Source organism: Parus major, chromosome Z (genome assembly GCF_001522545.3).
Source record: "Parus major isolate Abel chromosome Z, Parus_major1.1, whole genome shotgun sequence".
Classification (NCBI taxonomy): Eukaryota; Metazoa; Chordata; class Aves; order Passeriformes; family Paridae; genus Parus; species Parus major.
In genome coordinates, this window is record NC_031799.1 from 38,302,374 (window position 1) to 38,317,160 (window position 14,787).

Here is a 14,787-nt window from a genome sequence, read left to right on the forward strand (position 1 = left end):
GCAGGGCTTCCTTCTATTTCCCATCATGTTTTGAATGTAGCCTTCTATTCTACTAAGACCTCTTCTAGCTAAGGAAAGTGTTCATATACTTATATGTAACCCTTCCTTTTTTCTACTAAAAATTTGTATCTTTGCTGTGCTGTACTACTGGGCTCAATCTGCTGTGATGCATTCAGTTTAGTTCTGACTGTTCTCTGGGAAGGCTGAGAGAATTGCTTTATTTTTCAATCTCCTTCCTGCTGTTGCAAAGTTACTGTTAATTCCTCTAAACTGATCTGCCTTTCAAAACAGAACGACAAATAGGTCTTTTGGGGAATGCTTTAAAAGGACTTGTGAAAAATCTATCTGTATAATCCTCTTTTGATCAGCAGATTATTAAACTCTTGGTTAAAAGGAAAAAAAGGCTGGTTACAAGACTGTTCAATTAAAACTACAACAAACTAACCAACCAAAACTAAAAAATACAACCCATCCAATCCAAAACTTTGTAAGAATGAGATTTTGTGTAATTGATTACTGCTTAAACCACAAGTTTCTTGGAGCACCTATGTGTGACAATTTTATTTTTCAGTCTGTCAGACCTGAATATATGGCTTAAGAGTTTCTCTAGTAGATGGTATATCCAAGTGTAGAAAAGAAATTATTAATTTTAAGTGATGACAGTGATGCAATTTCTTTGCCTAGCTGTGTTAACGGAGCTGTAAATCTCTGTCATCTGTCATATTTCAGATACCAAAATAGCTGTATCTGTTAAGTACAGATTTGCTGCTGTCACTCCTGGTGTAGCTTTTACTGCTTCATGTAAAGCAGTTGGCAGCAGGTGTAAACACACACGCTAGTAGAACATGGCATGCATATTAAAAAGAGATTAAATTGTGTTGCAGATCTTAGTCATGTTATTCTTTAATGCACTACTACCAGTTACTCTTTGGGTTAATGTAGTGAATGGCCTAGGAAAAACTGCTACATTTCAGGTTGAAATTTTAGATTCATGCAAGTCACAGTAAGTTTGCAAAGAAAGGAATTCACCTCTCTCCATGACTGTCATTTGTGTATGATAGTCTTGACACTATGTAGTTCAGTTGAATCATATGCAGTACTATGGTTTAGGATTGGCAAGCATATATTAATATGAAAGTGCCTTTTCAAGTTAGAGGAGAGAAATGTCTGTGCTTAAGATAAGAATACCAAAGAATGATTAAAGACTCAGAAGTAAAAATCCCTGAGTTGATAAGTAGGCAAATTGGGCATTTGAGCCTATAGGAAATGAGCTTTCAGCTGGTTACTGAATTTTTTGGTATAGAAACAGGCCTTGTGTGCTTTGTGCCCAATTGCAAAATTTATACCTCTAGTATGCTTATGCCATTAAGATTATTCTTAATCCTGTATTACATAATTTTCACATAACTTTCCTTACTTTTTTCCCAGAGCTGTCACAGGCACATACACACACATTCATATAAAAAACTGAATATATGTGTGTATGTACACATATACATATATATGCAGTGTTGGAAGTAATACTGTGCTGACTCATTATCAGTGGATCAATAATTGAACATGAAACATGATTATCTTTGCATAAAAAATACACTTCAATTGGTGAATAATGGGCATGAAATCAAAGGTTGTTCTCTCTGAGTAGTGTATATTGAGCAAGTACTGAACAGTTCGTGCTTGAAGGGGGGCAGCCTTCGGTCTTTGGAAGAAGTAACAATTGTTACACTTTGGCTGTGTTACTTAGAATTTAACTTGAAATACTTTTTTTTTTTTCTGGTGTTTTAATTCTCTGAAAACAAATGCCTTTTAAAATTTGTGATACAAGTGTTGCAGATAGCTGTGTCTTCAGTGCAGCCTTAGATACTGCATCACATTTAATGATAGTGTTACGTTGGAGATGTTCCAGCCTTAAATAAATTAAGTTTCTGATCTCCCTGTTCAGGTAACTAGTTACTAGTAAAACTAGTGTGACTTCATAATCTGTGTTATGTTGTCTCTATGATGTTTTACGGCTAGTTAGCAGGTCTCAATAAGCTGTTGCTTGCTTTTAGCAATAGCAGTTCCTCTGTCAAGATTTGTACAGTATGTTTGAATGAAAGATGCTGACTTCTGTGTACTGTGAATTTGTTCTGTAGTTGAATCAGCAGGATAGCTCTGCCAAAACATAAAAATAACAGCAAGATACAATTTTTTTTTCCTCATGCCAGAAGAGAATAATAAGCTGACATACTCCGATCCAGGAATTCTGTATTTGTTACTTGTTTGGTTATATTTCTGTTGCTTATGGATTGAGTGCTTCTTTTCAGAGTTTTTGCTGGCTCTAGCAAAGACTTGGAACCTTAGAAGCTATTGTGGGAGAAGTAAAACCTAGTAATCTTTTTAATGAAACTGCCACCAGAGTGAAAGAAGACCAGAGGCTGGAAAGGCCTGATCAGTGGGAGGAAGAGATAGAACTCAAAAAAAAAAAAAAAAAAAAAATCAACCTTTAACAGCAGTTCACTTTACAATAGGTATGATGCTGGTGTAAAACGATGCACCTAAAAGCATGAAAGCAGGACAAATACATGTTGTAAGTACTGCCTAGAGATTCAGTTCAGTGAGCATGCCATTTTGGGAAATGATCAATAATAGCAGAACATGAACTCAGGAAGAAATGCAAGGAGGTCTAGAGAAAAGCTGTGTTTGAAGGAGGGATAATGAGGAGGCTGAGCCCTTCCACTGAGTAGAAAACAATGGAATTATTCTGTCATCTTAAAAGATTGGCATCGAAGCACTGACAGAGGCAAAAGCAAGCTCACAAGGGTAAGAAGAGATGTTTCATTATTTACCCTCCTGCTGTTGGCATCGCACTCTGGATTTTCTTGCATTTGTAATAGCTGATGCCAAGGGCCTATTTCCATTGTGCTGTCAGGGTACAAGGACTTTAGGGTTTGCCACTTTATCCTGTTAGTGCTGGAACTGAGCAGCAGCAACTGGCATGGTTGGAAAAGCTGGGAGTTGGAGGTGCTAGTGACACAGAAGAGCTTTTCATTGGTGCTATGCTCTTATGCAGCAGGGGTACCACATGCTGAATTGAGGGATCAAAAACACCAGTGGCTGCTTGGCCTGTCTGGACTCTTTCAGCCTTGTGAACTAGGACAGATTTTGATAGGGAGGACACGGACCAGGAATGGAGTTGTTTAAAGGACAGACTTTCTAGCTGCCTTCTCCCATCCCTTTTGTGATGGTCCAACACTTGACAAGGCTCTTGGAAATGCCCCATGGATGGAGGGTGTCATATTTAATACCAGATTTACTTACTTGAAGATGGTTCATGTCATGTGGCATTTCTGGTTTAGAATGACATAAAGTGTACTGAAAACACAAAAACATGGTATTATTTTTAATGTAGCAATTGCAGTACACAGATCAATCACAATTCAACTCCCTTTACTGGTCCCTATGAAAGACATCCTTGTTGTCACCATGTCAGGTGTCCCCAGGTGTCAAGAAGGAATGGGAGGGTTGATCAGTTGAAGCCCATTGCTCACTTTGATATTCTTATGGCAGTTGTCTGGCTTTTATATATTCATACATAATCCTTCTCCCCATAGTGGCCTGGTCTTTATTCTTACTAAGGAAGTACTGGTTGATCCACTCAAACCTTGACAGTCATTTGTTCAAAATAAAGGCCACCCTATGTTCCCTTTGAGTTGAGATAAAGTCATCTTTGCAACTGCTTTGGTCCATCACTCACTGAGCTTCCAAAGCACATCACCCTTGTCTGTGTTCTCTTTGCTTTATTCCATATTTAGGACTTATTAGTCACATCCATACGAAACCAACCCTAAAACCAGGAGTGCAGGTAAAAAACATCTCTTCCTCAACAAACCCTTGGTAAGGTAGGTTTAAAGCATAGGTTCTCTATAAAACCAGATTCAGATTTCATGTATAACAGTTTATCCTTTTTGCTATAGCACGTTTTTGTCTACTCTTACATAAGCAATGTAGAAACTGGATTGCAAAGGAGGCTAAATAGACCGAAACTGAAGTTACTCAGAACTACTGTGAACAGATTATTCTTGCAGAACATTAACTTCTCAGTGGAATTGTCTCAGGCCCCTGCGCAATTTTTCTCTGTGGGATTTAGTCCTCTGCACTCCCCTGCCCAGTGCCAGTGCTCCTAAAACTGCTAATGATGTGATAGGGGTTAATTGTGTTTTCCTGTGGGCATCACATGCATAAATTAGTGTTCTCCCAGTCAGAACCCATTGTTCACTCTTCATCAGGCAGCTTGTTTGTCAGGAAAAGGTGCTTAAACATTCATGTAAATTTGGAAAGGTTGCCTTACAACAGAAGAACACAGATTTTCCAAATATCAAACTATCTTTGAGGCAAGCAGAAGTTTACTTGCTTGTCAAACTGGCTCTGCTTGGTGTGTGCGAATTCTGTGTTTTCTAATATAGGTAAGGTAAGTGCGATAAGTTTTTCAATTCGTCACTATTTTTTGCTTTTTGGTATTTTTTAAAAGACTAAGCTAGGGCCCTCACCAGTGCTTGTGCAAAAATCAGTGTTCCTAAAGATTCCATTATTTTGGGAGGTCTTCACTGTCATGGTAAGCAACAAAGCATATAGTATTTAAGCCTGTTTCTAAAAATTAATACTATATAATCATAGAGGAAGGAGAAATAATCACTAAAACCACACTGCTCTGTCTTACTGTGCTTTTTTCACTGTGTAACAGTATCCCAACAATTCAAATATGTGTACTGTTTTCCAATGTGAGTTCCCAGAAATGTAGAGCCAGAAAGTATCTATTTTTTAAATTTTAAAAATGTGTTTTAAGAATCTGCTTTAATTAAAAGGTTTTTAGGCAGCTGAGTGTGTTGTGTTTTTTTCAGTGCACATAAAAGTCAGTCTGGTACAGATGGCTTTGTGATCATACTGGAAATAAAACAGAAAAAAACCCTTCTGATTATTTTTAATTTTACACAATTCATGTTTACACTTCTCACTATTCAGTATTTTCTATAAAATGCAGTCTGCAGTATTTTCAAATGACACAGAAATGCATATTGAACTAATTAATATTACAAGATAATATGAAGTTTTATCTTAAAAATACCTTCAGCAAAATAAACTTTCATTCTGTCAATCCTAGTTAAAAAAATATGATTAGAAATATACAGTTTAAAAATAATCAGGATGAACAGTACTGATTAGTCAAAAACTTTTAGACCTTGATAGTCTGTGTTTACCCATGTTTATATATGACATATGACAGTCTGCAAACAATTAATATAAAAACTGCAGTGCAACAAACTGCTGAACATCACATGTATGTTTTGTATTGTTTTTTTCTATCATCTCTTATTGTTTTAAATCAGCAGTGCTTCCTCTACTGTCATACTGAGGCAAAAAGACAGGGTCTAGGTTAACATCTGAGTGTTTTTGATGCTGTAATACAAAGTAGAAATTTCACCCAAGATATTACAGCTTTTGATCATGTAGTGTATTTTGAGTTAATAGATTGAGGGGGAATCCATCTGTCACATTTGAAAGAGAATTTCTAAGCAGAATCTCCTAACTGCTGACAGTAGAAACAACTTCTGTTGTACAAAGGTGATGTAACTACCACAAGATGTTCAATTTTGGCATGTAATAATTCACAATTCAGAAAAAATCTAGAAACCAAAGACTTCCTCATCCATGCCCACTCTTCATTCTTTTACCTAAAACACCTCTGGTATGGTACGTTAAAAATATTATACAAGGTAATGAAAGTTTGTAACAAACTAAACAGTACAATTGGGGGGGCACAATGAGGTAATGGGTTAATTTTCCATAAAAGGCTGTTTCGAAAGTTAAAATGTAATATCCCTTTGACATTTATGTGTTTTTCACCAAGGTACTGTGTTGTGGATGGGGTATCCTGAAACACACTGATGCCAAACATGCAGTTTTGGTTTAGCTAGAGTTGCTATTTTTTGTGGACTAACATTATGCTATTGTTAGGCACTAACATTATAAACCTAGAAGTGCTAATGACTCTGCTAGTTACTTTAAATGAGGCAAATTTTGATTTGGAATTTGGAAGGTGTGAGATGGAGACAAATTATTTTTAACTTAAAAAAAGGATGCTAAAACATGCAGCTCAGCTGAGAGAAGGGCAAAGCCAAACACAGAAAATACTACTGAATCTTTATTCTGATTCTCACTTCACAATTTGCATCCGTTTTGCCTTCCAAGATGAGAATTTTGTTCAAAAATGAGCAGATTCATGTTTGCACAACAAACCTACTACTGTGGTTGCCTGTACGTAAGCTTTTGCAGAACTACCTAACTAAAAAAGCCACCCAACCAAGAAAACCAACCTGAACCACACAACCCCGACTAAAAAACCCTGACCAAACAAACCAAACCCAAAAACCTCTAAACTGCAACAACCCCCAAAAAACCAAATAACCTCCCACCCAAACCAAATCAACCAATCCCATTCAAACCCTAAGGAATTTTAATTGCCTTATCAGGATGATCAGTCCCTCTCTTTTAGAAGCTTTTTAGCTACAAGAAAAGGGGGTGAAAAGGGAAGTTTAAGAAGAAAACAAAAAAGATATTTTCGGTCTGAGCCTTCAATGATCCTTTATTTTGCATTAAACCTTTTCTTTTTAATTTGTATTCATATTTGCAGATTTTTGTCTAGCTAAGCACATGGATGTTACCTGTAAGCTTGCTTACATTTCACATCCTGTTTCCTCTACAGTTCATGATTCAAATGTTTTAAAACCACTGTGTGATATTCATACTGGCACTCAAAAGTCATCAGCCTAACAGGAAGCTTAGTATCTATTTAAAAGGATGTGGATTAAAACTAGTCACTGCAGATCTACATTCATTGAAATAAATTTCCCTCTCTCACAGAGATAATATGCATCTTTAAAAACTTCAATTATTCCAATACTAACATTTCAGATTTCTCCATTTCTTCTGCTTTCTATTGTAAGAGTTATTAAACCAACAAATAACTGATTTATATTTAAGGCTATGTGGTAACAGCCCTCATCTGAGGGATATGCAGCTATAACCATCAGCTGGTGGACAAGGGTACATCACTTTTGAAATGTCATAATGTGAAAAGTAGTAGGAAAAAAAATAACACTGTAGTCCTATAGGGAATGAAAATTTCAGTCTCAAGCAGATTCCTCTAAAAATTACACTGCTTTTTAACAGAGGCAAATTGTAGTTCTTAAAGCATTAGCTGTCAAAATTTTTACCTGCCTCTGAATTCTACTACCTCAGTTGTATGGCACCCTTATTTTCCCTTTTTTATGTGTGCTGCATTCTTTAACTGTCACAAAGTAAAAAACCAGCACTGTCCAGGTTACCAGGTGTACCAATCAAATCTGGGGAGAATTCTTACCTTTCATATATAGTAATTTAAAGTTTCACCTAAAGGACTTGACAGGAAAAGAAACAGCAATGACATTTCAATATGGCAGCACTGCTTTAAATGGTAGTGTTTCCCCCCTCTTTAAAATCATACCAGATTTAAAGCAGTTATGACTATTTCAAAGAGCAATTGGTTGTGAACAACTAAAAAGCTGTCACTATTACAAACAAGTTAATCAGTCACAATTATTTTTTCCTAAATAAACCACACAACCTTTGACAATAAAGCACTCTTTGGTGGACAATAGTTACATTGTGTACTCAATACTGCAGCTTCATAAAAAACTTCATACAAAGTAAGAAAGAACAGCCAATCAACACAGGAGAGTACCAATACTGTTAGAAAAAAAAGCTTTTGTGGTTGATTCTCAGACTCAAGTGAAGACTTAAGCCCAGTCTGAATGCAGAACACAGATTTATATACTTAAAAGCTCCCACCATCTGGTGGTCAGCAGCTAAGTGATTGCCATCACAATTCATACACATGCATCATACATACTGGCAAGCCCTCTTTATAATAGAGAGCTTAAAATATTTACACCTGAGTCTGAATGTATGTAGATTTTGTTTCGTTTTGAGAAAGTGTTAGGACGGTAGAAAAAGGTCTACCAAACATGTTGACAGTTCATTTTATTCTACAGGCAAGAAAGAGGTTGTTCTATTTCATTTTTTGCTGAAAAATACAGCCAAAGTGATCTTCCTTGAATTGCATCAAGTCCCTTCTATATCCCCTTCACTCCTGAATATCCTCTTCAAGACTGGTGGCTTATTCAAAATTCAACGCAATACTGTTCTAGTCTTTGTGACGGATTGGCTGTTGAAATAAAACATATTTGAGGGAAAAAGTTAAAGATTACTCAGTAAAAGCAAGCATTTCTGGCAAGGTAAAATGAGCAAATAGTACTTCAAAGAAAGAAACAAAAAGTAAAATCACTGCATTTAATAACACAGTAATACTGATTGTCAAGAATGCATAGACTAGTCTGATCACAGACAATACAAAGAAAATTTTGTTCCATATAGAAATGCAAAAGGGGATTCAAAATACCATAATTTCATTAAGTGCATTTGTGTAAAGCATTCCTTTTCTTCTTCTCCCTCTGAGGTATCAGAGCATAGGAAAAGTAGGAAGAATAGGACAGAAACACATTTTTTTAAAGCTAGGTTTAGATTATATATAGAAAAGTTCTGAAATGATGCAGGTAGTTCTTAAGTATTTGAACAAGAAGGCTGCTTTGTAATATCTGGCAAAGAAAAGGCATATGAGATTTTTAAAGTGTGTTCCTCTTCGTTAGCTTTTGTGATATTCCTCTATACTCTCCATTATAATTTTTGTAATAACTTTAATTGCATTCCTTTAAGCACCTCTACCCATCAAAATGCCTTTACCACTCAAGATTTAATTTCTAAAATCTAAACTACTTACTATAAATTTAATTTTAATTCTGTTCTGTGTGGTAACATGGAAAAGACCATTTAACTTGTGTCTTATGACTCCGCTGGTTTGGATGTGTTCACCTTGTTAAAATACAGACAAGAACTTCTTGGTAACTGGCAAATTTACAAGGAAGATGTCTTAACTAGAGAAATAAGGGCATCCACAGAGAGACTGTGTGTTACAGGCTAGCAATGTCATTTCCTGCAGTTCAAAAACAGTATTATTTCAATCACAAGTTATATGTTACATCCATCAGTACTTTCTTTTGTAGAAGGCAGCTGATGTCTAAAGATGTTCCACAAAGGAAATGCAGTGAGTGTTATAGATGGAATTGAAATTCCCTGCACTTTCTTTAAAAAGCCAGAAAAGTGTTTTAGCTGTAAATAGCTGTTTTGGCCGAAAAATCATTCTGGAGACAATCCATGGTAATGTCTCTAACAGTCTGAAGATGAAGTGGCAAATGAATTCCCTAGCTCTGCAGATTATACTGCATTAGGATGGGTCACAAGCGTGTTTCACATACAGAAAGAATTGACCAAAGTGACATAAAGCAGAAAATGAGATTGATGTAAAAATGGTGCAACATTTTTCCACTGGAATGTATCAGAAAGAAAATGAAAGAATAAGGATACACAGTAATGTCAGAAGTTCAGTGAAGTAAATTAAGTCTTGACAAAGACAGATGTTGGTTAGGGCAGGATGTCAATATTGTAGAAATAATTATTCTTCACCCTGCAATCCACTTGATCTGGATTAAGTTCAATGAATCTGAGCACTATGAAGTAATGCAAACTGCTCATACTTCAAGAAATTAAATGAAAAAGCATGCTTAAAAAATGCTATAGGAAAAATAAAAAGACACCTACAAGACTAACAACAAAGTACGGCATTCTAGATCCATTAAAATTATTTGATCATACCAAAACACCCTTCAGAGGGACCAGCACACAGTTAGCCCTCTCAGGTTATAAGACAATTAAGAACTACATAACTGTGACAGAAAAAGGACAAATTTGATTATTGAATGGAAATGTAAATGTAACTGAACTTTTCAGACCTCCAAAGTCAGAAGAAAAGAAACGGTATATGGTGAAGTATTTGGGGTAGAAGTTTTAAAAAAATCCATTAAAATATGAAGGAAGTAATTTGTGAAGTTTGAGATCCACCTGGTCCTTGGCCTTCAGAATCGTAAATCTGGCACTACACCTAAAGGACTTCTTAAGAAATTAATGAAATCTTCTGTGAACTCTATTTTAGGGATGCTGTTTTCTCCTAAGGAAAGGTATTCACATCTCACACAAAACAAAGGTCAGCTTGGAGAAATGATTTCCAGGAACTGAAAATTTCTTTTCAGATTACACACATGCATGAATGCAGCTACAAAATGCTGCCAGCAGGTTAGGTTAAAACAAGGAGAAGCATGAAGAATTAAAACAGCAGGCAGAATCCCAACAATTCTATTTGACCAAAACTGATGTGGTGAAAATCAGGCAAAATGGAGAAAAAAAGATATTATTTTTTAATATGTTGTTCAATAAATCAAAACAAAGTCACAACTAACAATTCTCTGAATAGAATTTACTGCAGTCTACTGACTATTTCCACTGATTAACAGAGCAAATTTTTCATAACTTCATTACCTTCAAGGTAACAGAATGAAGAAAGATGAACTCTGTGAGGAAAAAGCTGCAAAACAACTTAAATTTTCAGTGATATTTATAAATCTAGCCACATAACATAGGAAGTACTTATGTGCCATCTTTTACTCTTTCCAGTCAAAATCGCTTCAGCACCTGACAGAACCATTTGAAATTTTTTTTTAATTTAAGAGTTTAAGACAAATTCCAGTAAATTGCAAACAATGGAAATTGTCTGGATATTGTTTTAAACTATGCTCTCAGGCTCATCTTTTAATGACCTGGAGAGTTGCCACAGAGGGGTGTGATCACATGCATAGACAAAGATACATAGCAGTAGTCTGGCCATATGCTTCTGGGCCAAAAGGCATTTTCAGTCTTGCATAAAGCCATTAGAATTTAGAATTTCATTAAGCTTTATCAAACAGGTTTAGTTCAGATTATCAGTCATGGTCTCAGTAAAAAAAAAAAAAACAAACTCATACCAGTATACATAAGCTTTTTATACATTTCACCTTTCCACAACCACTGCATTTCAGTTGTCTATTGAATTTTTCATAGTTTTGACTTCATGCATTTACTAGTGTTTGACTTAATGCAGTGAGGAATTTTTCCACCTTTTACTCCAGGCAGAAGGGTTTCATCATGTTACCAGAATCCCTCATCTTCAGTAATTCTCACTCTCATTAGGAATTCCTACATAAAATTCTCAAACTTGGAAGACTGAGCAACATAAATAAACTACCTAAGATGTCAGGTTCCAGATATTTTCAGTACACGACACAAACCATGTAATTGTTTCTCACTTTCCACTGCCAGGAGAAGGAGCCGAACTATGGCAAAGCTCCTGCCAGCAGTGGATACAACAGCTCAATGTATTTGCCTAGAAAACGGTTACAGGATCTGTAATGAGGGTAACTCTCACCTTTTTAAACTGTTTTTTCTTGCAGCAGACCTGGTAGTTCTTTTAGTAATGTCTGTACTGTCAGAAATGCTAGGTTCAGAGGTTTTATTTTTCTGAACACTGGAATGCAGAGTTACTCTGTAAAGAGTAGGAAAAAAGAAAGATTATATAATTGGAAACTTTCTAAAACCACTGAAAGTAGGGTGTTACAGTTGCAATAGGGCAAACAAGTATCAGCTGGCTTCTCACAAATCCTTCCACAAAGCAAGCTCATCTGCCTGAAACATCCTCCTCTTTCCTAATATCCCTGTTATAATTAGGGTAATGTGAGTTATTTTTATTAGGAGCATACCGATTTGCTTTGCTAGTTGGTTTTCTTGGGCTTTTTTTGCTTGGAAAGAATTGATCAAATTAATAGTTTTGAATTTTGCATTAGGTATTTGGAAGACAAAAATACCCAAACCAGCATTTTAAATTACGCCACAAATTACAAAAAAAAAACCCCAAAACCAAAAAATCAGCGTTAAAATCTGAAGTATGCAACAAAAACAAACATTATTTTCCAGACTGACATAGAATATACAGAATAAATTCAGAACAAACCCCAAGTAATTCAGTTTGTGAAGATCTAAGCTTAATCTCCTTCAATTAACCATGAGATATCCCCTTCAAATAAGAAAATCATTGCAAATATTAGCATTTTGCTCTTAGAGGGAATTCATGCATTTGAAATATTCAAAACTCAGCTTTATATGCTGGTTGTGCTCAAATTCTTCTCTAAAAGAATCTAATGCAATATATTAACTACTTCTTAAACAGGCAGATAAATCCTAGTGCTGTTTACATAAAAAAAAAAAAAATCCAGATTGTGAAATGCAAACAACTATTTTTATCCACCAGACAACTGGTTCACAAGAAAATGAAGTCTTTTCCTATATGCCTGTAGTGAAATTATGATACTATGCAGACAGAATGTGACAACTGGTCAATGAAGTCCATGGATATCTATCTATATGCTTCATTTTATACATCTGTTTTCTCTTCTATCTGTGCAAGGTTCCACCTATGAAAGTATGCACCATTTTAGAGATTCTGACCTAAGAGTAACTTAGCTACTACTCTTTATTCTCCTGCTGTTATCAGACCCTTAATTTTCAGTGGCTTCATTCAGTCCAGTCGTATGAGCAGATTACATCAGACTGGAAATCAAAACCTTCATTAAATTGTGTGAGTTACAGTCTGGTCGCTTAGTACTCTGAAGAAACTGCTTTCACAGAATGCTATATATGAATTCTTAACGCTAACTTTTGGAGCAAAAGTGAAGAGGAATGAATATTTGGGGAGAAAATACACGTTTATATATTCATGTAACATACTCACCAGAAACAGAAATGGAAAAAACCTCCAATGTTTTCATTGTTTTATATTGGCTTGATTTCAGAATTAGAATATGCATTTGAGATAACAATTTCATCTAAAATATATTCTTTATATAGTAAAACTGATCAGCAATGTTATTTTTACTATACACTTCTTGATTAGCAAACAAATGATTAAATAACCACAAATTTCAAGTATTTTTTGTACTTGAAAAAAAACCTCTCTTAATAGTTCAGCTTTGCAAATTATTGTCACTCGATTTGCAAATGTTCAAACAAAACTGCCAGTTGCCCTGGGATAAGATTCAAGGTTTCTATGACAAGTACTACCAAAATGCAATGCAAATTCTACTGTAAACACAGGACATTCAAAGCTGAAGGAATTGCTTTCACAGGAGGCAGAAAAAGCCACCCCCAGATACCTTCAACCTCATATCATACTTCTTTAGATAGAACAAATTATTTGAAAAATAATTTCTTATTTTTCAAAATGTCTTCCTTGCATGCCCAAGGTGAAAACATTTAAAACCTGAAAACTTATGCTATGGTTTCTATTGTGATTGTAAAATAGTTTTAACAGGTTCTAATATTAAAATTCTTTCTTCAGTGCCACAGTAATCATACAGAATGAACAAATTCAGTCTACCACACTTTCAACCAAGCACGAAAAATTACAGCAGTGGTGAAATAAGACTTGCATTATACCTTTCATCTGGTCTGATAGAAACTCCTAGAAATGAATGGAAAAGCACAAAGGCTGCTTAACCTCATACTCTTTAGTCACTGAAACAGAAACAAATCATAGCACATACTGGTTAAGTAGTGCTCATGCAGCCAGAAATATGGAAAAATCATGTTTTCTCCTTAAATACATACATTTGGTCTTTTTCTGCATAAAATGCATGCAATATACATATAAAAGAAAGCAGAAGTTATTGGAATGTGATCTTTTTAATCTTTCTTTCATAAACACACATTTTTTATAGATACCAGAAGTAAAGAAAATTGGTCAGTGTGCATGGCTTAAACCCATATACTTATCTAACATGAACTGAAACATGAGCCAACAGTGTGCCCTTGTGGCCAAGAAGGCCACTACTGTTCTGGGGACCATCAGGAAGAGCATTGCCAGCAGGTAAGGGGAGGTGATCCTTCCCCTTTATTCAGCCCAGGTGAGGCACATCTGGAGTGCTGTGTCCAGCTCTGAGCTCCTCAGCACATGAGAGACACAGATCTGCAGGACAGAGTGCAGTGGAAGGATATGAAGATGATGAGGGGACTGGACATCTCTCTTATGAGGGAAGTCTGAGGGAGCTGCGTCTGTTCAGCCTCCAGAAGAAACGACTGAGGGGACCTCTTCAATGTCTGTCAGTATCTGAAGGGAGTGTCAAGAGCCAGGCTCTGCTCAGTGGTGCCAAACAATAGAGGCACTGGGCACAAACTGATGCACAGGAAGTTCCACCTGAATGTAAAGAACTTCTGAACTTAACACCTGTACTTCTTTACTGTGCAGGTGACCAGGTGCTGGAACACATTGTCCTGAGAGGTCGTGGAGTCTCCCTCACTGGAGATTCAAGAACTGTCTGGACACAGTCCTGTGCCATGTGCTCTGGGATGACTCTGCTTGAGCAGGGAGCTTGGACTGGATGACCCACTGTGGTCTATTTCAACATCATCCATTCTGTGACTCTGTGAAGCACTATGAATTATCAAGATAGCGCTTTGCAAAAACACTTAAATATTCATCTTTTCAACGTATCATAAGGTAGCCTTTACTTGAAAGAGTATTTCATCTTATCCATTCAAAACAAAGAAAGAAAATAAAAGAAGCTATAAATAGAAATGTGACTTAAAATAAAAATAGCTACCATGAAGCCAAAATGACCATAAAAACATCCTTGTAAGTTTGCTGCATTTACCACAGAGCATTACCATATTTACCTCAGAGCCAGCTGTGAGCAGGGTAGAATCTTTAACATCATCTGCTCTTCAGCCGATATG

At 36.0% G+C, this 14,787-nt stretch overlaps 1 protein-coding gene across 8 annotated transcripts in view; it reads right to left on the reverse strand.

The window, feature by feature from the left end:
• CDC14B (cell division cycle 14B) overlaps positions 1-14,787 on the reverse strand; it is a 52,157-nt gene that overhangs the window by 2,332 nt on the left and 35,038 nt on the right. For 2 of the 8 annotated variants that reach the window (XR_001525405.3, XM_015652770.3), the window contains 2 exons: positions 11,429-11,545; positions 4,945-8,242 (listed from right to left, as the gene is read on the reverse strand). The exons of 2 other annotated variants lie outside the window; for them this stretch is intronic. Coding sequence is in view for 4 of the 6 variants with exons in the window: in XM_015652770.3 (XP_015508256.2) it covers positions 8,206-8,242; positions 11,429-11,545 (154 nt within the window). In the remaining 2 variants the exon portion in view is untranslated. Of the gene's footprint in view, positions 1-3,121; positions 3,355-4,944; positions 8,243-11,428; positions 11,546-14,787 lie in introns of those variants that run through there. 4 more of the 8 variants (XM_015652774.3, XM_015652772.3, XM_033520667.1 and 1 more) reach the window with 3 other exon arrangements.